We start from the raw sequence: 23,962 nt of genomic DNA, 5'->3' as shown, positions 1-23,962 counted from the left end.
TGGTCAATATGTTCTTTCCAAGTAAGGCTGAACACTGCAATGTCATCCAAGCATGCCATACAGAAGTCCTCCATCCCATTCAGAACACGATTTACCATCCTTTGGAATGTATCAGGTGCATTCTTTAATCAAAAGGCATAACCTTAAACTGGTAGAGGCCTCCCGGGGTTAAAAATGCAGTTTTCTCCTTGGCACGGTCAGTCAGAGCTATTTGCCAATAGAGATAAAGAGGTTAGGTCAAATGTACTGAGGAACTTGGCTGAACCATGTTTGTCCACCAGCTCACCTGTCCTAGGTGAAGGATGGACATCAGTTGTGGTGACTGCATTAAGAGCTCTGCAGTCCACACAGAATGTCAACTCCTGCTTTTGGCACTTGTACAACAGGACTAGACCATGGACTTGAAGATGGCTCAATAACCCCAAGATCAAGTATCTTGTTGACCTCTTCCTTTGTGTGGGTTCTTACATGGTCTGACATTCTGTAACCCCCGCTTTTGACAGGGAGACATTCGCCCGTGAGTAGATCATGCTGGCCCCAAAGGGTCAAGCCTGGTGATCATGAAAACAGAGGGGCAAACTGATTTAACAGAATTTTGCACTCCTCCTGTTGTTCCAGAGTCAGATCGGGAGATAAATTGACTCCTATCTTTCCATCTAAAGGTTGTCCCCTGAGGAGGTCAGGTAGACTTTCACTCTCTTCCTCCTCCCGAGCAGAGGCTAGAAGCAAATCTCCCAGTTCTGGTCTAGAAACATAGGCCTTTAGGCGGTTGGTGTGAAAGACCCTGGGGGCCTCCTTGGGATTGCCCAAGTCCACCAAATAATTGACCTCTCCAGGTTTGCCCACAACCTTGAAGGGTCCAATCCATTTGTCCTGTAAGTCCCTCTGCCTTGTAGGTATCATAACTATAACTAGCTGGTCTTCAGTAAACTCAACCATGTTGGCCTTCTGGTCATGCCAATGTTTCACCAGAGCCTGACCTGCTTTCAAGTTATCAGAAGCTGCTGTCATCATGTGTGTCATTCTTCTTCGGAGGCCTAACACATAGTCAATGACTCTCACTGGCTTAAGGAAGGGAGCACTTTCCAACCCTTCCTTGATTAGGGCCAATGGACCTCTAACCGTATGACCATAGAGGAGCTCAAAGGGGCTGAAGCCAACCCCTTCCTGAGGGACTCCTCTACAAGCAAAGAGAAGGCATGGCAGTAGAAGGTTCCACTTTCTTCTAAGGGGTTCTTCTAAGGCACCCATCATGCTCTTCATAGTTATGTTAAACCTCTCTACCAACCCATTGGTTTGGAGATGGTAGGCTGTTGAGAACTTGTAGGTCACTCCAGTTTTTCCACATGGCCTGCATGCAGTGAGTCATAAAATTGGTCCCCCTGTCTGAGATAACCTTGTTAGGAAACGCAACCCTGGTAAAAACAAATACCAAGGAGGGCCTTAGCCACTGCCTGAGCAGTAACAGTCCTCATAGGTATGGCTTCAGGATACCTGGTGGCATGGTCCACCACAACCAATATAAATTGGTTGCCTGAAGATGTGGGAGGGTCTAAGGGACCAACAATGTCAATCCCTACCCTCTCAAAAGGGACTCCCACCACTGGGAGTCTGACAAGTGTGACAGCTTCTACAGTACTTATCTACATCAGACCCCAGTTTGGACCAGTAGAAATATAGATAAGTTTTAAGAAAACCAAGGAAAGGATTTAAGAGGCCAGCCAAAGGAATTTCATGGGCTATCTATAGAAACTGGGGTCTCACCTCCTGAGGCACTACAAGTCTTCTGTAGTCCCCTGGGGTAGACTCTATAGGCTCACTGTAAAGGTGGCCATCCTCCCAGTACAGTCTGTGCTTCCCTGGCTCTTGCCCTTCCAACTGGGAAGCTACCTGATGGCAAGGTCCTTCAAGAGTAGGACACACTCTTTGACCTCTGCTGAAGTCTGCCCTACAGGGGGGCCACATTCTGCAAGCAAAGTCTGCAGCTCAGGATGGTCTTTAGGATCCAGATCTCCAAAAAGGGGGGGAGGGGGGATTGGAGGGTGCTTCTTCCAGCTCCGAGTCATCAGTAGCTGATTCACCATTCTCTGGTTGAACCTCACTCAGCCTTAGCTGGTGTGGGAGTCACAGGTGTGACTTGGGACTGTCCTCTCTGGGATGTCCTGGTTTGATGCACAGGGGTGCTACTTTTCTTCTGTCCTGAGACCTTGGGGTTTCCCTTTGTCTCTTTCTTCCTGGAATCCGAAAGTTGTTGGGAGAAGCCCGGCGGTGACAAGGGCTGTGCAAATCTTGCTGTTTGTGCTGTGGGATACTGAATTTGGAACCCTGAGCTTGTTTACTTCACTCATGCTCTGCCCCATCTGTGTCCTGCACTTTTAAGAGTTTCAAGGAAGGAAGACGCGCCTTTACAGGAAGCAGGAAATAAAACCTCAACCTCATAACCCTTGGGGCGAGAAGCCTGGCGGTGACAAGGGTGGTGCAAATCTTGCTGTTTGTGCTGCATATCGAAGGGTAGAGACAGCCTAACAACGATTCAGGAGACAGAGCACTATTGTCTGCGTGCCGTGCACTGCTGGAATACAGTTGGACACATGGTATTTTGCCTTTCACACTAACCGGAAAGATCTACTGAAGTGTTTGGTAAATACTGGGGACTGCTCTTTACAGTTTTCACTGGCTCTGCCTCCTCCACTGCACTCGATTCCCTACGCTTTATTTCTGTTTTTTGTTTTTTGGCCTCTGTTAACAACTATTGACCACGGCTTTGGCTGCCAGTTGGGAGTGTCAGCGTAGCGGTTGTTCCTGGGGACTGCAGGGGGTTTGGCGTCTGGTTTTTTCTCTTTGACCCAGGACCTGCCGTATTAGCGAACATTTTCTTTTTTTATTTTACGAATATATTAACACAATCTGGACAATCTGACGCACCAATACGAGTGTCTGCCGTCTTCCAATCTGTTCTCGCATAGCACACCTGCAAGCAATACTGGATATCTGCATCGTTGTGTTTGCTTTGATTTTCTCCTTGGGAGGGGCTTTTCCAAAGCGGCGTGGCGACTGCAGGCACTGGTCTTTGAGCCGTGCGCCTCGTATTGGGTTTTTTGGACTCATTTATTTATTTATTTTTATTTTTTCTTGGGGTGTATCACAGTGACTGTTGGCCTCTGGCGTTGGACCGCCTTTCCACACCTTTTTTTTTCTTTTGTTCAAGACCCGTTTTTGTGCACTATGGTTGCCCTGAGGAGCAGCTTCAGGGCCAGTAATTGCGAGCTGGATCCCGAACAATTACTGGGGGCTATGCCAGTCTCAAATGAGGAATTAACACGGAGCCCTCTGCTTATGCCCGCATCTGCGGCAAGTAACAGCTTACTGTGCAGGGATGATGGAATGAAGGGGACAGATGGCAAATCCTTAATCCTAACAACTGACTTAATTAACCCGATGCCGCCTGGTCTGGCCTCAGGTATCCTTCCCTTGAATCTTTCACCTTCACATAGAGGGGGCTATGGATACTAGCAAGTGTGCCATCGGGCGAAGGGCTGTTGGAACTAACTGATGCAGAATGTCTTCAAGAAGCTGAAGAGCACATCCCTCACTTCCTGCCCCCAAAGGCGGGCTTCACTCGTGAATCCTGCCAAAGGCAAAACGAACAAAGGGACCAAACCTGGTTTGGCGCACAGAGTAAATCTCAAGAAGGACCTTTCCACAGAGAAATGGCGAAAAAAGAAGACCGGGCCATTTTGACAAAAAAGGCACCCATGGGTGCTTTACTGCAGCTGCGAACGCAGCCTGCGGTAAAGACACCACGGTAGTAAAAAGTAAACCACTGCCACCAGCTATTCATCGAGGAAAGGGTAACATAAAAATGTTACATGAGAAGTTAGACAAAGGGGATACTAGATAACCCCTTCAGCACCCTACTGTAAGATGTGTGCTGGGTCTAAAAAGTTACAATTGTAAAGTAAAATCAATTTCACTTTACTGCTCTTGGAAACAGTAGTTATCCAAGAGAAAGGTGTTTAAACCTTTGGGGAAATCTGAAAGACTTCCCTGTAGCAATACACTGAAGGTGGTGTGTGCTAAAATGTAAAAAGATGCCTATGGAGTTTGTCAGACTCCAAAAAACAAAAGAAATAGAGCTAAAAATCACATTAAAAATACACAAGAGTGGCCAAAAGGGCCTCACTCTCTCAAGGCAAAAATGAAAAAGTCCTAGAGTCTAGCAAAAGAGCTGGGGGTCTCTAAGGTAGAGAGGAATTAGCACATTTCTGAGAACTCTCCCCAACACCCTTGAACTGCGATGACTTGTGTCCATCTTACTTTGATACCATGTCTTCCTTACAAAAGTGTCTTCACAATGGGATTTGGGCAATTTTATTCATAATAGTTTCACTAAAACGAAGAGTTTTTAGGAAAACTTCTATTGTTCCGTCATAAAAGGCTTTCCTCAAAACGAAATAACGTTAACTTTATTCAGTTTCATTTGAGGGCAGGTTTTTTTGTTTAAAAAGACCCCCACTCATCATTGATGGATAGGTCTTCTGGGAGGTGGGAAGACTTGGTATAACTAGGACCTACAGTCCTCACGTCTACTTATTTTTCATTTCGTTTTTTCTTTTTTTCTTGATGTTGATAGTCTAATGAAGTTTCTCTGTGTTTATGATACACAGTGATGATCCTAGATCAATCCTTAGCTTCTTTAAGGTAGATCACACTGTACTCTGACATATTGCATTCAGATGTGCCGATGCAGTGTTATGGTAAAACGACCGGTTTCAGTGGTGAAAGACCACTTTCATCATGGCTGCAACAGCTTAACCAATTGTATTGCTGTTGGACTTTTGAGGCTGAATGTAGCTTCTTTTCATACCTAACTGTATAAATACAGGAAGGGGAGGGAGGGGAAAACAGAGAAGGCACATGGGTGAGAAATGTTATGGCTACACCTTGTGTCTATTTATTGCCTGATGCGTTAGGTATCTTACCCTCCACTATCGGTGTCTTCTCTGCCTACGGAGGTCCTTGATGATTCATGTGTAGACTTCAGTTCTACTGCAGATATCACCTTTAATCCAATTTCTGCATAGGATACCCAAGTATAGACCATCAAATAAATTGGGGTCATTCACTACATCACGGTATCAATTTTTTATGACATAACTTTAATTACCTCTTCAATTACTTAAGGCAAAGTTCACAATGAACGAAAGAGTACCAACATATCTCTAGTTGTGTATGTTAATAAGGTACAGGTAAGCCAGACCCGGTGAGTGGCAAACACAGGGGTATAGTACCGCAATACAAGTCTGTGCACAGGACACCACCTTTATGGGGAACTTAATTTGCAAATGATATTTAAAACGAATTACCGAGTACACGTGTATACTGTAGTATATGGCAGTATAGTTGAACTGACCTGTTGACCTTAAGGTCTTTATATTCTAAATGCGGGTCATACAGGCGAATTTTTTGCAGCTGGGTTCTGGCAGGCAAACTCTGCCAAGGCACCACACTGTATAGGGTACACAAACAAAGACAAAAGCAAACGGCACGCCGGTCAGTATCACCTTGTTGCGCTAAATGTCATTTACTAGCCCTCTTGAGGCCAAACATGACGAACGTGGCGTGTCCCCTTCGTTTTCGATTTTTACCTTGTAAATCTGTGCAGCGCGGGATAAATTGCTTGTCTTCAGTACATCTCGCCGAGCCGCTGTGTAAGCCACGATAGTACTGTGGCTTGAAAAAGACACATGATCTAGCTCACATGATGTTTCAGTACGCGTGCGTCCCAATTGGAGCGTGCGTGGATCCTGCAGTAAGAGGAGCTAGTACATGTGTAGTACTTTACGTGCGGATGCTGGGAATTGTAGTCATTAAGGCTATATATGTCCGTGCCGTTTTTTTTATGTGTGGTTCGACCCGTAAGTTAATTTTATTTTTATACAGCTACAGTATACCTTGTTCTCGGTCATGTTGCCCAGTAATTGGTCAATTTGATAAATTTCGAAGTGGCATCCGTATGTATGAATCAATGGATGTCAGTCAACCATAACAGATGGGATGTGATTCAGTCATACACAGTGAGAGGGGTGTTGATTAGGGATGTCCACTGGGGGTGTAACCATATATGCCTTCACAAATGAATTCACAGTGACAAAATTAGACAAGAAACTTTGGATCCCCACATTACATTACAATAGTCTTTACAAAAAGACCCTACAGTTCCTAGTGTCCAGTATATATCTATCTGTCTGGATCCACTGCCTACCGGCTCGTAATCAGATAGTACTGGAGCTAAGTGCTGTAAATGTGTCTAGATCCCGATGTAGCATCTACATCCCATATCCTGTGTACAATTTTCATAAAGAATTTGGCATAGTCAATCCAATACTCTCACTATGTTGTTCTTCGTAATGTTGCAAGGGTTTGCCAAGATGTAGGTTCATTTAAGCCTCTTGCGTCTGTTTTTAGTCTAAATATCCATTGCTGCTCACGGCGAAATAATAGGTCGTGCAGATTTCCTCCTCTTGATGGGAGTGTTCACTCTCTCAATAATGGACCATATAAAGTTATCAGGAGCATGGTTTTTGCTGACAAAATGTTCTACCATTGGTGCTGTTAGTTTTCTTGTTTGAATGCATGAACGATGTACTATGGACATCGAGGCCTTATATACTAAAATTCCACAAATGGCCACTCTACAAGTTTTAGAAAAGACATTGAGAAATGCACAACCACCTGTTGAAACACCAGTTACCCCGATTATGCAACTGGCAGAACTAGCTCTCACCAAAAACTTCTCCCTCTTTCAGAAAACATTCTATGAACAAATCTCTGGAACTGCAATGGGGGCAACATTTGCCCTCGAGTTTAGCAAACTTATATGTAGCAGACTTCGAGGACCAAAAGATCTATCCACCAACGAACCCATGGCTTGAAAAAAATAGACCTGTGGAAAAGGTATATTGATATTATTATGATCTTCAAAGGAACAGATGAGGAACTTGCAGCATTCCCGATATGGCTTAACCAACAGAATCCTTATCTATCCTTCACTGGACCTGCAACTTGAAATACGCAACAATACCATATCCACTGTAGTATTCAATAAACCTACTGACAGGAACTCCCCGTTACAATTCACTAGTTACCATCCAGCAAGTCTGAGAAAAAAAACTACCATTGGGACAATGCTTGAGATTTCGCCGTAACTGCTCACATGTAACAGATTATGACAAGCAGGCAGATCAATTGAGCCAAAGACTGAGAAACCGGGGATACCCAAGGAGGATTATAAAACAAGCACGAAAAAGAGCAAGGAACATCCCAAGGGATGTGACTCTAGAACAAAACACCAAAGATATAAGCTCCCCAAATGACAACATCACAGCTGTTTTTACTTACTCCTCTCTAACCAACAAAATAAGGTACCAAGACTTTGGCCGCTGCTGAATGTCGGTGAATCCCAACTTCAATCCCCTAGATTTGCAATCAAAAGAGGGAAAAACCTAAAAGACTCATTGATGCATACCTATAAAGAACCGGTGACTATCACAGGCAACAATATGGAACCAAGAAAAACCAAGAGGGCATGGCCCATGTGGTACATGTAGCTCCTGTGTAAGCACTAGCAGAACCAAAGAGATCAACACTGGTCTGAAATACCCTTGGATACAAAAGGACTTGACCAATTGTAACACGAAGAATGTCATTTATATCATAACCTGTCCCTGTAACCTGCACTACATAGGGATGACAACACGCCCCATTAGGACCAGGTTGGCTGAACATCGTTCATGCATTCGAACAAGAAAACTAACAGCACCAATGGTAGAACATTTTGTCAGCAAAAACCATGCTCCTGATAACTTTATATGGTCCATTATTGAGAGAGTGAACACTCCCATCAAGAGGAGGAAATCTGCACGACCTATTTCGCCGTGAGCAGCAATGGATATTTAGACTAAAAACAGATGCAAGAGGCTTAAATGAACCTACATCTTGGCAAACCCTTGCAACATTATGAAGAACAACATAGTGAGAGTATTGTATTGACTATGCCAAATTCTTTATGAAAATTGTACACAGGATATGGGATGTAGATGCTACATCGGGATCTAGACACATTTACAGCACTTCGCTCCAGTACTATCTATCAGAGTACGAGCCGGTAGGCAGTGGATCCAGCCAGACAGATATATACTGGACACTAGGAACTGTAGGGTCTTTTTGTAAAGACTATTGTAATGTAATGTGGGGATCCAAAGTTTCTTGCCTAATTTGTCACTGCGAATTCATTTGGGAAGGCATATATGGTTACACCCCCAGTGGACATCCCTAATCAACACCTCTCTCACTGTGCATGACTGAATCACATCCCATCTGTTATGGTTGACTGACATCCATTGATTCATACATACGGATGCCGCCTCGAAATTTATCAAATTCACCAATTACTGGGGAACATGACCGAGAACAAGGTATACTATAGCTGTATAAAAATAAAAATACATACGGGTCGAACCACACATAAAAAAACGACACGGACATATATAGCCTTAGTGACTACAATTCCCTGCATCCACACGTAAAGTACTACACAGGTACTAGCTCCTCTTACAGCAGGAGCCACGCACGCTCCAAATGGGACGCACACGTACAGAAACATCACGTGAGCTAGATCGCGTGTCTTTTTCAAGCCACAGTACTATCTCGGCTTACAGAGCGGCTCGGCGAGACATACTGAAGACAAGCAATTTATCCCGCGCTGCACAGATTTACAAGGTAGAAATCGAAAATGAAAGGGACACGCCACGTTCGTCATGTTTGGCCTCAAGAGGGCTAGTAAATGCCATTTAGCGCAACAAGGCAATACTGAACAGCGTGCCGTTTGCTTTTGTCTTTGTTTGTGTACCCTATACAGTGTGGTGCCTTGGCAGAGTTTGCCTGCCAGAACCGAGCCGCAAGAATTTCACCTGTATGACCCGCATTTAGAAGATAAAGACCTTAAGGTCAACAGGTCAGTTCAACTATACTGCCATATACTATACTATACACGTGTACTCGCTAATCAGTTTTAAATATCATTTGCAAATTAAGTTCCCCATAAAGGTGGTGTCCTGTGCACAGACTTGTATTGCGATACTATACCCCTGTGTTTGCCACTCACCGGGTCTGGCTTACCTGTACCTTATTAACATACACAACTAGAGATATGTTGGTACTCTTTCGTTCTTTGTGAACTTTGTCTTAAGTAATTGAAGAGGTAATTAAAGTTATTTCATCAAGAAATAAAGAAGACATATCCATCAAGGATGAGTGGCAGTCGTTTTAAACTAAAAAACCTGCCCTCAAATGAAACTGAATAAATGTAATGTTATTTCGTTTTGAGGACAGCCTTTTATGACAGAACAATAGAAGTTTTCCTAAATGTTTTCGTGAAACCATTATGAATACAATTGCCCAAATCCCTGGAAGATTTGGGTATTGACCACCCTTACGGTCCAGTACGTGGATACCTTTCCTTACAAAAGTGACATGCTTTGGTCTGGTGATTGAAAAGGAAATTCAAAACTGCTGAGAAGGGGGGGGGGGTGGGAGCTTGAAACACTTTGTATATTTACATTTCCAAGATTAGCCAAGGAATTCAGAATAACATAACATGAAGAGCCCAAAAGGTCTTAAATCCGGTTGGGGCCCGTTGAGAATATGAAATCATTTAATAGCCAGGCCAGATGGTCTTGGACCCACACCTGTATCGATAATCTTATAAACGTACTACAGTCACATAGTGGATCCTGGGCTTTTAATTCAAAGAGTACCTATCACATTTCATTTCATAAAGGCTCATAAAAACTACATTAGCCCAAAAGTTCAAGGTTACTGAACTTTATTTGCACAGCAAACAGACATTCTGCTCTGAAAACTGTGGGAAACACGTCCTGTAAAGAAAAACATCTGCTCTGAACACACATAGAAAGTATACAAAAAGGAAGCATTTAAGCAAGTATACAAAAAGGAAGCATTTAAGCAATGTACAACCACTGCCACCTACCTAGTGGTAAACATCTGCATATTAGAAAACCAAAATCATTAATATGAAGGAAAATCTTAGACCAAATGTATTGTCACTAAAATCTGCTGCATCGTTGAAATGATCAGTGCATCTTCACGGAAGCTCCAACTGACAAAATGTGGACAGTTTGTAGATAGGAGTAATATATATCATAAGAATTATAGGAGGTCATGTTTTGAACCTTATCACAGTGCAAGCATTCAAAGTCTCTAAATATACACACCGACTTGCAGAATCTGAAAATATAAATCTTATCAAATCTTTTAATCAAGAGTTATGTCAATCACAAAATGTGCATCTTTTCAACATTCTCCTCACACCCTTGCTGATCATATGGCTGGGACACCACACCTCTGTCACAAAGCAGAGGTGGACATAGTAAGAAATATATTTTGATGCACAAGGAGAGATAGGGACTGAGTGAGAAGGAAGGAGTAAGAAGGGTATGGAATATTGGGAAGTGAGCATGAGGTACCATCTAGAGATGGGAGAATATAACTTGAAGGATTATAGGAGACCACATCATAGAAGGAAGACCAGCCTGTTCTTGGAGATTTCTTTCTAAATAAGCCGCCTGAACAGAGGGTTTGCTGAACAAAAGAGGTCTAGCTGACAGAATCCCCTGCTGGCTCTCAAAAATCAGATGTTACATATTGGAAGGTAATTGGAAACCCCAATCAAACCCCCGTTTTCTGGATAGATTATACAGGGTAAAGTCTGGGATGTTAAAGGAAAGGGAACTGCAATTTGAAAATAGGAGAACAGGTGCCAATATATAAATGCTATGTGTTTCCCATCTAAAATTGAATACAAAGTGACATTTTATTTAAAGCTTAATCTATAGAGTATGGAAAAACATAATTGAAAACCAAATGCCTGTAGGTGCCAATTTAATGTGAAATTGCTTTTTTAAAGTTAATTACAATTTCAAATAGAGTTGATGGTTAAAGCCGGTGTAGATTGTGGGTCTTAGTGTTGTTGCAAGATCCTATCACCGGCGATGAGATCATGCATTTAATGCAGTCTTGGGAAAGCCATAGCCGTAGAACATTTTATTTGCGCTAACATCTGATTATAAAGAATTCTAATTGTTCATTATTGTGTGAGTGCAAACCCCGGCAGTCCTTTTTCTTTAAATGCACAGGTAGATTCAGAGCACCATGAAAAAGTAAAACAAGAAGCTGGAACAAGAATGGAGGAAAGATTATGACCAAGGTAAGAAAACTCAGTTCCAGAGACAAATCTGACTGTAAAAGAAGGAATTTCAAAAAGGCAAAGAAAAGAACTATGACGACAGAATCACAAAACGAAATATTCATCATAAGCGAAATGAGAAACCCACCAGGTTGCGACAACACTCCAATCCCCTCACAGAAACTATGCAACAACCTAGCAGACCATTTCAAAAATAATATCAACAACATCTGACAAATCATACAAAACAGACAGACCAATCCTAACACACAACCAACCGGATCCAACGAATAGCCAGAGCGCAATGTCCAAAACTGATATTTGCATGAAGACATTCGTCAAGCTGGTAAAACATAGCAAGAAAGCAGTCTCCCCAATGGACCCTGCCCAGCAGACATCTACAAATCAATCCTCACACAAGGAACACCATCAGAATATTACAGAAATCTCTTGAATCCGTTGCTCGCGACAGGGACCGTACCACAATCATTCATATCAGCATATATTAAACCACTACTTAAAAACACAAGTGGCGACCTGGAAGACCTCTCTAACTACAGACCTATTTCAAACATCCCCTACCTGGCAAAACTCCTAGAAACCTACGTATACAAACTAAGCCAAGAGCACGTAGAAAAACACCAGTTGCTGGGCCAAGCGCAAGAGGAACAGAAACGGCACTCCTATCCATCTGGGACGATCTAAAGACAAACGCTGACTCCAACACAACCTCGGCCCTGATTCTGCTCGACCTCCAGGCAGCATGCGAAACAGTAAGCCATGACACCCTCATCAAGAGATTAGAAGAGACAGGTATAACCGACTTAGCACTACTCTGGATAAAATCATTCATAGCAAACAGAACAGAAACTGTCTGTGTAAGGCTGTTCAAATCTGCTCCACGAGTTACCAACTGCAGAGTACCACAAGAATCCTCAAGCACCACTGTACTTCAACATCTACCAGACTCCGCTAATCAAGATCTTCAAAAAATACAATCTTACGTGCTACAACTACGCAGACGACACTCGAATCCTCTACACAATCGAAGATGCACAAGAAGAACACTCAACTCTTGGAGAATGTCTCAAAGAAATCCATGACTGGATGAACGCCAACAACCTAAAAATCAACCCAGGAAAGAAAGAAAGAAATGATTATATCCAAAAACCAATAGAACACCTACATACCGTGGCCGATAGAATTGGAAACCGCGCCAATCATCAAACGTAGCCAAAAACCTGGGAGTCTTAATGGACAACATACTAACATTAGAACCACAGGTAAACACAATAATTAAGAAATGCTTCTTCCTCCTTCACTCAACAAAAAGAATCCTACCATTCCTGTCCTTCACCCACAAAACACGGATAATCGTCGCCCTCATCATGTCAAGAATCGACTACGCCAACAGCCTCTACCTCAGAATGCCGGAACACCTGCTGAAGAAACTACAACGCATCCAAAACGCAGCGTCTAGACTCCTCAAACTATCTAGAAGAGATCATATCACACCAGGCTCGGCATACTGTAATAGGAATCGGCTCGGCATACTGTAATAGGAATCTTGTTGCAACTATAACGCTGCCTATAACGTAAACAATAGGCGGCGTATTGAGAGGATGTCACACGCATGACATTTGCACATAAACAAGATTTCAGTACAGCGCCGGCGTGCCACATCTGGACACAGTGCCTGGGATCCATCCCTGCAACTTATCACTACTATTAAGGTAAGGAACGCTGCAGGGGCATACTCATCTAACACAATTAAGGACAGAGGCATGAACAATTGCGAAGTTACTAAACCTTAGATTATGTGGCACCAGCGTGTCAAACTTTTGGTTACCTAATAATGCTCAATCCTTACAGATTTTTTTTACAACTTGACAGTGCAGGAATTTGGATTTTGATCATCGATCACAAGGCATAAAATAAGCGGCGTCGCATAGCAGTTTGCACTATGCAATTCTGTAGGTTTGCTAATCAAATGGACACTTGTGTAACAAAGTTAGCTATTTAAGTTGCCCTCTTCAATGAAGGCACAGCTCGCCCTACATTCCTCTCTTACCCTCAGTGCTCTCTTAACCCTCTTTTCTCTGTTCACTTCAAGTGCTAATGGAGAGAAAGTGCAGCAGTAATCGTCTCCTCCACTCGAGTGATAAAAGGGATGTGTGGGAGTGCTAAGCAGGATGTTCTTTTTCAAATAATTGCAATCCAGAAGTAATCAGGATGATACTTTTATTAAGCTTTCTATATCCTGTCTGGCAAAAAGATGTATGCGTCAACTTTATATATTGTTTTTTTTAAAGATAGTCGTGCAAGGCCATTCCTAAAATGTAAGTTGTTACATAATGCATAATTACAGTATTAATACTGTAAAACACTGCATCATCTCCATGCTTTACAGTAATGTTTAAGTTAGTGCATCTAAATATAGTGGCAACTATATTTCATTTTTTTGGAAGATGCATCATATTGACGGATGAACACTTTTGAAAATGCACATCAAATGCTTTTGATGATCAACCTTGACGTTCTATATTATCACTCTGTTGCTTTATACCAGTTACCCTAAAGGTGAGATGACCACAAACTACAATATTCCACATAGTTTGCCCAGTTCTCTGCCTGCTGTGTAATTCACTCTGCTTAGTCATTCTTACCTCTTACATAATGAATACACAAAGCAAACTAGATGCTTATGCAAAGTAGCGATCAGTAGTTCCATCCAGTCTGTACATCTAAAGATCTACTGTAATACCAAACACTGTAGTTAGCCTCCGGAGCTCTCGCAATGCTTTATGCTTAGGATTGTATTATATATTACAACCTGTGGGAGATAACTGGCCAAACTGTTTTCAGAGCCTTTTTTATCATAGCTATGTGTGTCCTTTCATGCAGCTAAACTTTTACATTTTACAGACTCGTCTATGGCTTGCAAAGTCTTTTCGCCCACTCACATAGCAGAGTAGATTTTTTGAAGGGCGAGTAGCATTTACAAGAGAAGTTTGAAACTTAAAATTGACTTTGTTTGCAGTAAATATCAAATAAAAAAGTTTCACTGTGCATGGCTGGTCTTTGGGAGGCAGCAGTGTGCCAAACATAAAGTGGGGTTGTAGTAACATGCACCATTTTACAGAAATCACAATTTAAATTTGTTGTCCTCCGTTCTTCTGGGTCGAGTGCATTTCTCTTAGGCTGAATAGATAAACTAATTTACCCGACCTGTAGTTCGAGCTGAAATTTAAAGAATTGGCAAGGCCTGACTCTCACTAATGTTTTATTTAAGCGGTACTCATAACTGCTGTATTGTTGCTCATTTCATGTCTTGTGACATTAACAATATTAGTAGAAAATTGCTAATCAAATGGGTCCGTTTGCTGATCAAAAAACATTTAATTAGCAAACTCTGCTAATCAATTTTTGAAAACTAATTTATGCCTTGGATCAGTGGTACACAGAACAAAAACCTCATTAGGCAAGCCCCTACTATACCAATTCGGATAATTAAAACAGAATTAACGTAATAGTGTCTAATCTGTTAAACGTCTGAAGTAACCTTGCGCAGGTTTGTACTATTTAGAAGGGAATTTTTATGTGAGAACCTAAGTGAACACACCAATGAAAACATTGGCACATTTGAACATTGAAGCACCAACATTTGGTGGTAAGTAACCCCACACAGTTACCCTACAAGAATCTAATACAGTTCTCAGTTGGAATCTCATAACTGTTACTTATTATGCCATTAGATATCAATAACAAGAATCAGTTGGTAAATTATAATCTAATTTTGGGCACATATTTCGAGTGAATGATAGCAATGGGTGAGACAACAAACACTATTGATAACTTCAATTCCATCTCGGGCATGTAACAACGTAGTGGACTTACTGGTCTATGGGCACTAATGACAATGTTCGATACATATTCTAATATGGACTGGCTAACTCAAAATGGGGTGCCTTGCAGGTACTCTAAGGGTATTAACAACATTCATTTTCATTTGATCTCCCTCAGGGACCATAGAGAGAGGTCTGGGAGCACCTTTTTTCTAAAACCGATAATGATGCAATGTACATTAATATTGTGTGAACATTCTAATGAAACGTACCTTGTCTGTTTCCTCTTTGCTCCATCCACCTGCATATTATGGGTATGTAACAATAATTTCTTGTATATTACATTTCATACAATTCTCAATGTAACAATTGTATGAATCGTTTTCTGATGCTGGAACACAGACAGCCTTGAGGACGACCTAGTGTCGAAGCACGTGTCCGCTGTGTTTAGGAAGACCAATAAATGGTTCCAGAATAATAGACTCTTCGTGCATTTTCAATTGGCGCACAAACACATTTATTACAGAGTGGTTGAGCACAAGTCATCAGCACAAACGTTTTGTATGTATGTGTGTGTACTGTTTAAAGTAAGAGTGAATGTCTGTGTGGACGTACAGCAGTGAGATTCATATAGGCAGGTATTTTGGTTTTATTTGTGTTACTTATTGGATTTACAATAACTGTTGAGGTAATCTCTACGGCGAAAAGCTGGAGACCAGCTTAGTTAAATTTCTATTATTCTATTGAATACATTTTGCTTTCTAAATACACGGTCTGCTCCTTGCCCAGAATTGCGGGGTAGGATTGTATTAACAGGGAGGTTAAATTAGATTGTCACATCCGCATGAGCAAATAATTATTTTTTTTAAATAAAAAAACAGAATGCTCTACTGATTAAGATATATTTCCTACCAAGATTGCTGTGCCTTTGTATCTTCCATTATATTGCTGTGCATTTGCAAGATGCATCTCTGCCATAGTTATTCACGAATGAACCAGTTTGAGGGAAATTAAAATCACTTTAAATGTTAGCTGGTTGGAGGTTCTTGGAACTCAAACATTGTCACCAATGTATGGCCAAAAGAGTTCAAAGCAGACTAGAGCCCTGCAGAGGGAAGGCAGGTTGCCATCCCCCACAGGACTGACCTTGTTTTTGCTCCATTTCAAACTCAAGTACAGACTAGTAACAGACCAAATATGTTTCTATCCATAGCGAGAGCGGGTCGTCTCGCACTTGAAAAAGGCAAAGCTTTTCCCATTTCCAGTGCAGGCATCCCCTAGTTTCTAGAATTTGAAGCATGTGCGGATGGCTGGTGATAGAAATATATTTGTTTCCTATTTTCAGAGCTGCCCATGCTAGAAATAGAAGTAATCTTTTTAATTTCTAGCTTTTTATTTTTAGCAATGGTGCCCACTGATGCTAGAAGTAGCATGTATCTATTTCTGACCATCAATCAGCGCTGGCACCACTGTGCAGGGCAAAAAAGTGAGGATAGAAAAAAATAAGGGGGTTAGAAGGGAATTCTTGAAATGTTTGCTCCATTTGAGTATCTTACAAATATCTGTTGTCTACTGAATTTTTAAAGGGTGAATTGGGAATAATCACAGGTCACCTGTGGGGCAATTCTAACACCCCTAGCCATTTTCATACAATACTTTCATGCTCCTACACAGAATTCGGAATAGGACTCTCCAAGCCCCCCCTCATCCAAACATTGTAATATCATTTAATTCACTAAGCTATCTGGAGAGAGAGCTATGGCTAGTGATGTTCCATGGGTCAGCTAAGAGACAATTCTTCTGGTTGTATGCATATCAAACGGAGCAACACTGTAGTCTATTAAACTATGCACGAGTGAATATTTTTCTTTAATGCACATTTAAAAATAATCCGTTCTGACTAAGCCCAATTTTGGCAGCTGAGAAAAAAATTAGAGCAATGGAAAGTGTGCTGCTCACGATTACACACTTGTGGTAAGAGTATGCAGTGATTATATCGAATTAAAAATAACTAACTTAAGCATTTACAACGAATACAAAAACAACGAAAAGGAAAATAACTAATTTAGGAAAAAAAACTATAAACGGTGTTGAGAGTGGGAAGAGTGGTTTTGAGGGTCGGGGAAAAGTATTAGTAAACATTTTAAAAATTGGGGGTTGGGAGGGGAACCCCCTCCACACAAAAACAACAAAAAAGAAATTCGTTATTTTGTATTCGTTGAAATGTCCTTAGTTGTTTTGAGATTCGATTAAATCACATGTAACCGTGGTAAACCAGGAATTTGCGCTGTGTTTCTTGGTTCCACATTTTGCAATTTAACAGCAGCCCATCCCATCTTTAGATGTATGCAGCATTTTAAGCTGATGCGCTTGACTTTAAAAAAAAAAGACTGCCTTTGTTGTATAATGTGACAAAAACCATTAAGCTGCATGGTAAATCAATCTAGCAATCAACCCAGTAATGCAATTTAATAATAAAAGTGTCACTCAACAATAGAATTTCAAATACAAGTATGAGTGCAACAACCGTGTTATGCTGAAATCAGTGAGCTCCACTAACATGTAGTGAGCTACTGTTTGCAAAACGGACAAAATTACAACAAACTAACAAAACAACAATTGTCTAAATATAAATTAGTGATTATTACTGAGTTCAGAAATGTATGCATAAATAAGTATATGCTTTAACATGCAGGGCAATGGTGGTGGAACCAAAGCGCTGTTGGTTGAACGTCCACTGCAGAGGTTTGTGTGATCTTTGTCAAAGTTTGAATCTTGTTATGGCCAACATGCCACAACGTCAAAATAATTGCCATTGCATTTTTAAGTAATATTAACGCTTATTAATGACATGCAGAGACAAAGACATGAATTCACTATCCAGATGTTTTGGACGAATGGTGTGCGTTAAATGGCCATGCCACGAGGTTCTTTGTCCTGTCCTTTGGCCATCTTGCCCCTTCACCTTCCCCAGGTCGAGTCAACCCGGGTCAATCCTTATTTGTTCATGCACTTTCCCACGAAACCCAACGCTTTCGCAGGCTTCTGCATGCATTGTGTGTGTGCCTCCAGGATGTGGGCTGGGATGTCTGTTCCAAATACACATCCTGGATGCCAGAGAGTCCGGAGTGTCCTGAATGCCTGGGACCACCATGGTCCATGATTGGTCCACGTATGGAGTGAGTGTTTGTGAGCAGATCTCCCATTGGGTCCTCTCCGTTTTGGCGCAAAGGGAACTTTGGAGAAGAGGAGGCCGAAAACACCACCTTCCATGTCAATCTCCTGAGTTCACACCGAACAAGGGATAAGGAGCCAATTATCCTGCAACAAGAAGCCGAGTCGAGGAACCGCTGGAACGTTTGGTACCCTGAGGCCGCTGTCGTCCTGCGAGACCCCTCTGCATCTGATCGTCCTAGAAGGTCTGAGAAGGCGCTTCGACCCATTGGAATAGTGGGACCAACTATTCTCGGCACCTTCATCAAACCCTGCAAGTAAGCCTCTTCGGAAGTGTCCCTGGGCCAACCAGTGGGCTGACCAGCTTACTCAGGACGTTTTTCTCTGTCACCGCTGCCGTTTCGGGGAAGCCCTCGAAACTTGGCCTACTGCTAGCTCTGTGTCCACTGCATCCTCACACCGAATTTTGTACACTTGGCATTCCCAGGTCTGAAGTGAGACGAGTGCGTCCGGACCAGAGTAACCGCGGTTGCCGTTTTACCCTGCTGTGGCAACGACCTGTGCACGTTTGCTGCATTTGTTACCCCCTCGACACTGCATCCTGCTGCTGCGGAATCTACACGGTGTCGAGACGTCCTGCTTGTCACATCCGAACCTGCCATCAACGTGAACTGAACTGGAGAAGTCTGTGTCTGCCTGCTTCGGGGACCGGTGAGTAGTCCATACCCCAACCGATGGCCCCTAGCGCTAGGAGCCCATTTCTTTTCTACCGCTGTTGCGAAACAGCGACTCCATCCGCACTCTCAACCTGCTTCTGTCTGCAAGTGGAGGTCCTGCTTGAGTAGTGGGGACTCGTTCTTCATAGCCTCACTCACCGTCCTGAACTGTCAAGAGACCCTTGAAGAGACCCTATTTTGTCCATTGGCACCAGCGCGTGCAGGTACTATTGAGCATAAGGCTCCCCTCTTCGTAGGGCTTGGACTGCTTCTTAGTTAGGTGGATTTCTGATGTCGAACCAGGTCTAACGATTACTTGCACTGCCTGTTTTCCTCCCCATCTAAGTGGTCTACATATTTCATGCTCTGAACTCCTTAGACCCTTCGGTCTCGTATATATATTATATTGATTGTGATGTGTTGGCTTACTTTAGTATTATTGTGATTCTTTGCTATGGTCGATGTTACAAAGGCCTTGTAATAAATGTGTCTATATTTTTAATATACAACCTGTCTGGAGCAATTTGTAAGTGTCCTTGCTTTGTGTACTCATTGGGGTCTTTCAGTCACCCTCACCCCTCTTGATACTTAGTCTTGAACGCCGCCATTCCTACCCTAATTGGTCCGTCTTGTCCAAAGGTTATCCTGTTCCAAAAAACTAGGCTGGCCTTCTGAACCTCTGCCCCTTCAGGTCAGAGTTCAGAAATCCATCTCAACAGTGTGGAACAATGGGTGTCAATAGTCTACAACTAGCCCCACTGGCCCACTTGTTCTCCTCCTTCGCCCCTCATTTCCAGTGTTAAGCTTCCATCCTCTAACTCCACTGCTTCCTCTCTCATACCGGATTGCCTGACTGCTATTCAGGCCTGGTGCTCTGCCAATGACCTCTGCCTTAATGCCAGTAAGACAGATTCTTCTCATTGGGACGCCTGCTCCCTGTTTCCCCCCCACTCTGGACACCCTCCTTTTGTGAGGCAAAAAACCTTGAGGTAATCTTTGACTCCTAACTCTCTTTTCACACATCACAGACTTTGCCAAGAAATCCAACTTTCAGCTCCACCTTCTCAGAGATATCCTCCCTTTCCTCACCTTCCACCAGAAGCTCAATGTCTCCAAAGCTCTGTTTCGCTCTATGCTCGACAACTGCAACAGACTCTCCGCAATCTGCCTCTGTCCTCCCTTAGCCCCCTCCAACTAATCCAGAATAAGGCTGCAAAACATATACTTTACCACAAGCCCAGGAACCGCATCTCTGCAGCCCTAAAATCACTCTACTGGCTCCCGGTGACCGCAAGGATTAAATGTAAGACCCCCCACATCATCCACAAGGCTGTCTGGGGCCTGGGTCCCATCTACACCCAGATTTCTCTCTTGAAATACCTCCCTGCTAGGGTTTCTTCGGTCCTCTAGCTTCAACACTCTGCAGGTTAGCCTTTTCTCCAAGCAGAGATTGAGAGGTAGATCTGTTTACTAGGCAGATCCTCCCTCTGGAACAGTCTCCAGTCTCCTTTTAAGTTCCGGAAACTTCTAAAGACTATCCTTTTCTACTCGTTCTTGCTCCCCCTCCCTTGTTAATGTCCTTCTGCCGCTGCAACTAGTGCCTGGTCCCTTCTGAGTCATACAGGGTCCAGATCATCCCTGACCAGTCCCCCCAGCACCTGCTCTTGGGCACCCCTCCCCGGACTAGCCCTAATCTGGTTCATACAGTCCATCGCACTTGTCTATCTCCCCCCTGCTCTTTTTTTCCTGGTACTTGCCCTTGTGGCTCCCCTTAGCACTTGCTCACCCCCCCCCAGACCCTCCTCCCCACTCCCGCACTTAAACTTTCCCCCATCCCGGCCCCCTACCGCACCCCCCCTGCACTTATTACCTTTGTATCTGCACTTGCACGGTAGGATTGTCACAAGGCCAAAATTACCATAAATGTTGTTTCCCCCCCTCCCTATATCCCTCCCCACCCCCCCCCCCCATTTATTTTGTCTTTTGGCGCCTGGAAACACTTGTGTATAGGTGCCAAACAAATGTCCAATAAATAAACATCTGGAGAGTCACAGGCTGCAGACCGCTTACTTGGGACCCATTTACAAGAGGGAAAACATTTTGCACCATATACCTGCAAAAAGCTCTAGTCCAGTGGGATTCACACTTTTTCACATTGTGGCCTCCCCTTGACTACATACTGGTGTTGCTGAGCTGCCCATGGAGTAAATTTATTGTTGCTAGACGCCCCTACCCCCCTCACCCCCCAACTCCACAAGATGCAATATTTGCTTATATTTACTATTAAAAGCAGTTAACGTACTCCCTTTTGGAAGAGCCTCACACCCCACTGGAAATTCTTCGGCCCCCTTAGGTGGGCCAGCCTCAGTTTGAAGACCACTGTTTTAGTCCCAAAAAAATGACATCTACTATATCCAATACTTCAATCCTCATAGAAAATTATGAGTAGTCTAAACGGCGAGTAACTACTCTGCCAAAGGGATATCTTAGCTAAGTGTCTAAATAGGATATTTACCAGTGCGGGCATCGGTACACCTTTGATTGCTTAGCAACAGTATAGCAATCTGCGTCTTGAGTAAACCGCTCAGTAAGAACATTTTTGAAGTAAGGCGAATAATGTTGACAAAGAACTGTCCACTTCTGGCCCCTTACATAACTCTTTATTAAATACATATCTCAAAAATATGCCCAAACAGATCTATGTTGTCCCATGTAGAATCTTAGATGTTCTGCTGGTATTGGTGTTTTGGTTCATGCCATTTTGCATTGACATATTATGTCTACTTAACTTGTAACCAGCCCCTTGACGCCTCTGGGTTTGATGCTCTTAACAAATGCAAAAAATAAAATTAAAAAGTTAAATTTTCCTATACAAATGCAACACTAAAAGGGGCAGAGGAGCTATCTGACCTGACCTTGAACAGCCTGAAGCTGTACAGAGAGGGGACTGGTTTTAAACAACACTTGTATTATTGCTAAGGGGTGCTGTGTAAACTTCGTACAGCTGCGACTCCTCAATCAACTACACTTCTTAATCTGGGACTTGTCTGCTTTTCCCATAAGGTTGCACTTTCTCGAAATGCAAAGTGACAGTGCCTAAAAAGCAAAATAAAGAAACTTGGCAGCTACTGTCCACCCAACACTCCGCCCAGACTGCATGGAAAGGAGGCTGTTCTGAATGGGCTACCCACGCATAGCATTGGTAACTTAAGTTTTCTGTAAACTGCAAAAAAGATTCACATACTTCCATCATTATTTGTAACCGGCAGTCTGCCTTCTGCTGCACATTGTGTTATAAAGTGTGCATTTTCATATTGAAAGTTATGTACCGTTTGTTATGCAAATTAATAGTAGGCTGCAATAGGAATTTTGTGTTAAAACGTAATGGCTCATAATACATTGACAAATAGCACTTTTCAGGAACATCTGGAATTTGAAACGTAAAAGAGTCACTGAAGAGGATTAATTACTGGCTCATGTGCAGCCCTTGATAAGTAAAAGAACGCAGGAAGAAACTTTAACATGGGCCCACCTCGCAGGTGAACCAGGATCAACTCACACTCGGCCGAACGAAGCCTTCTAACAGGACCCAGAGCCACAACACGATTGGGCTCCATGATTGAAGGGGTGTGGCACACCTGCACAAGCTATACCCTTGACCAAGATCTCCAATGTGCAATAGTTGCAATTGAAGGTACCACTTCGCTTTGAGATACTGTACTACAGACACAACTGTTTGGTAATGTAAACATTATTTTTTGGCTAGCCTAAACACCAACAATATAAATAGTGCACACTTAGCAAATGACACCCACAAGAAAGAAAGCCTTGTCACAATCACACGATCAGACTGTAATGCTGCCTGTGCTGACCAGGGTGCTGGAGGGAGCGTAATGATGGTCTGAGTGATACCACAAACAAGGATCTGCAGACTTTGACTCTCCGGATGTTTTGACTACAACTCCCATCAGCCCATGCCAGCTGAGTCAATGGAGAGGACAGGAGACACAGTCCAACACATTAGAATAGCCACAGGTTACAAAGCCCTGCCACTGAAGGGGCCAGCGATGGTCTCGTTTGAGAACCTAGTGAAGGATTACTTTTTGGGCATGTGATAGCTTTTTCGCTGCGGAGGTCGCATTGAAATAATAAACAACTCAGGGTTTGCTGTATGCTAGAATTCATAGTCGCTGAGAGGATGAGCTAGTTGTCTGGGGCAGGTACATGGCTGGTGGGGGAAGGATAATGCAGACTCTAGGAACAAGGTTTTACAACACATGCCTCTCTCGCCTCGCAAACACGAGCAAAGGAGTTGCTTGGGTCCGAGAACTCAACAGCCACAAAGTACTGAGCTCTTTCCTACACGCCACCCTGGTTTCCACTACCATATGTGTTCTATGCCAACCTGCCCCTGGAGTAGCGTGTGCACACTACAGACGCTCACCTGTTTGATATACATGTTGCTGTCCGCCGCAGGGAGCAGGCCTCCGGGTCACTGTGCCGCGCTGTCCCCGCCTCCCTACCGGGATATAACAGCAGTTCCGCCTCCACTACGCTGCCGCACTCCAGGGGTAGTTTCCTCAGCGCGCGCAGCCAGCCTACAAAATGGAGGTCAGCGAGGACCTCAGGAGTCCCGGGAGATACCAAAAAACACCGAACACAGAGGGGAGGTCACGCAATGTTTACTTTTCACGCTTACCCCGCTGATGGCTGGTCAAACGTTGTTGCATTTGCCGACCTTTAAAATAAGTGTTCCTTAGTTTTTAAACGATTACTACATTGCGTTTCCAATTTACTGAATACGTCGATGTCAGCAGAAACAGTACTCCCCTGTTGTGTATTGTTTTGGTTTAGGCAACTGGGGTGAAAGGCTCGGCGGCAAAGCACTGGATTCAGTGTTTGACAGTGGCGGGAGTGGGTGTGTTACTCTTGCCAGCTGTAGGTGGAGTTTACTGTATGGC

The 23,962-nt window shown here is 43.1% G+C and overlaps 1 protein-coding gene across 1 annotated transcript in view; it reads right to left on the bottom strand.

Moving 5' to 3' along the window:
* Nucleotides 1-23,609, bottom strand: part of SMC3 (structural maintenance of chromosomes 3) — a 1,173,064-nt gene extending 1,149,455 nt beyond the window's left edge. The window contains exon 1 of the mRNA XM_069611771.1: nt 23,446-23,609. Within this exon, the coding sequence (XP_069467872.1) occupies nt 23,446-23,460 (15 nt within the window). The 5' untranslated portion in view covers nt 23,461-23,609. The remainder of the gene's footprint in view (nt 1-23,445) is intronic.
* Nucleotides 23,610-23,962: the final 353 nt, after the last annotated feature.

This window comes from Ambystoma mexicanum, chromosome 8, assembly GCF_040938575.1.
Source record: "Ambystoma mexicanum isolate Mex_15411 chromosome 8, UKY_AmexF1_1, whole genome shotgun sequence".
NCBI lineage: Eukaryota > Metazoa > Chordata > Amphibia > Caudata > Ambystomatidae > Ambystoma > Ambystoma mexicanum.
Note: the sequence above shows the minus strand (reverse complement) of the source record. Positions and strands in the feature narration are given on the sequence as shown.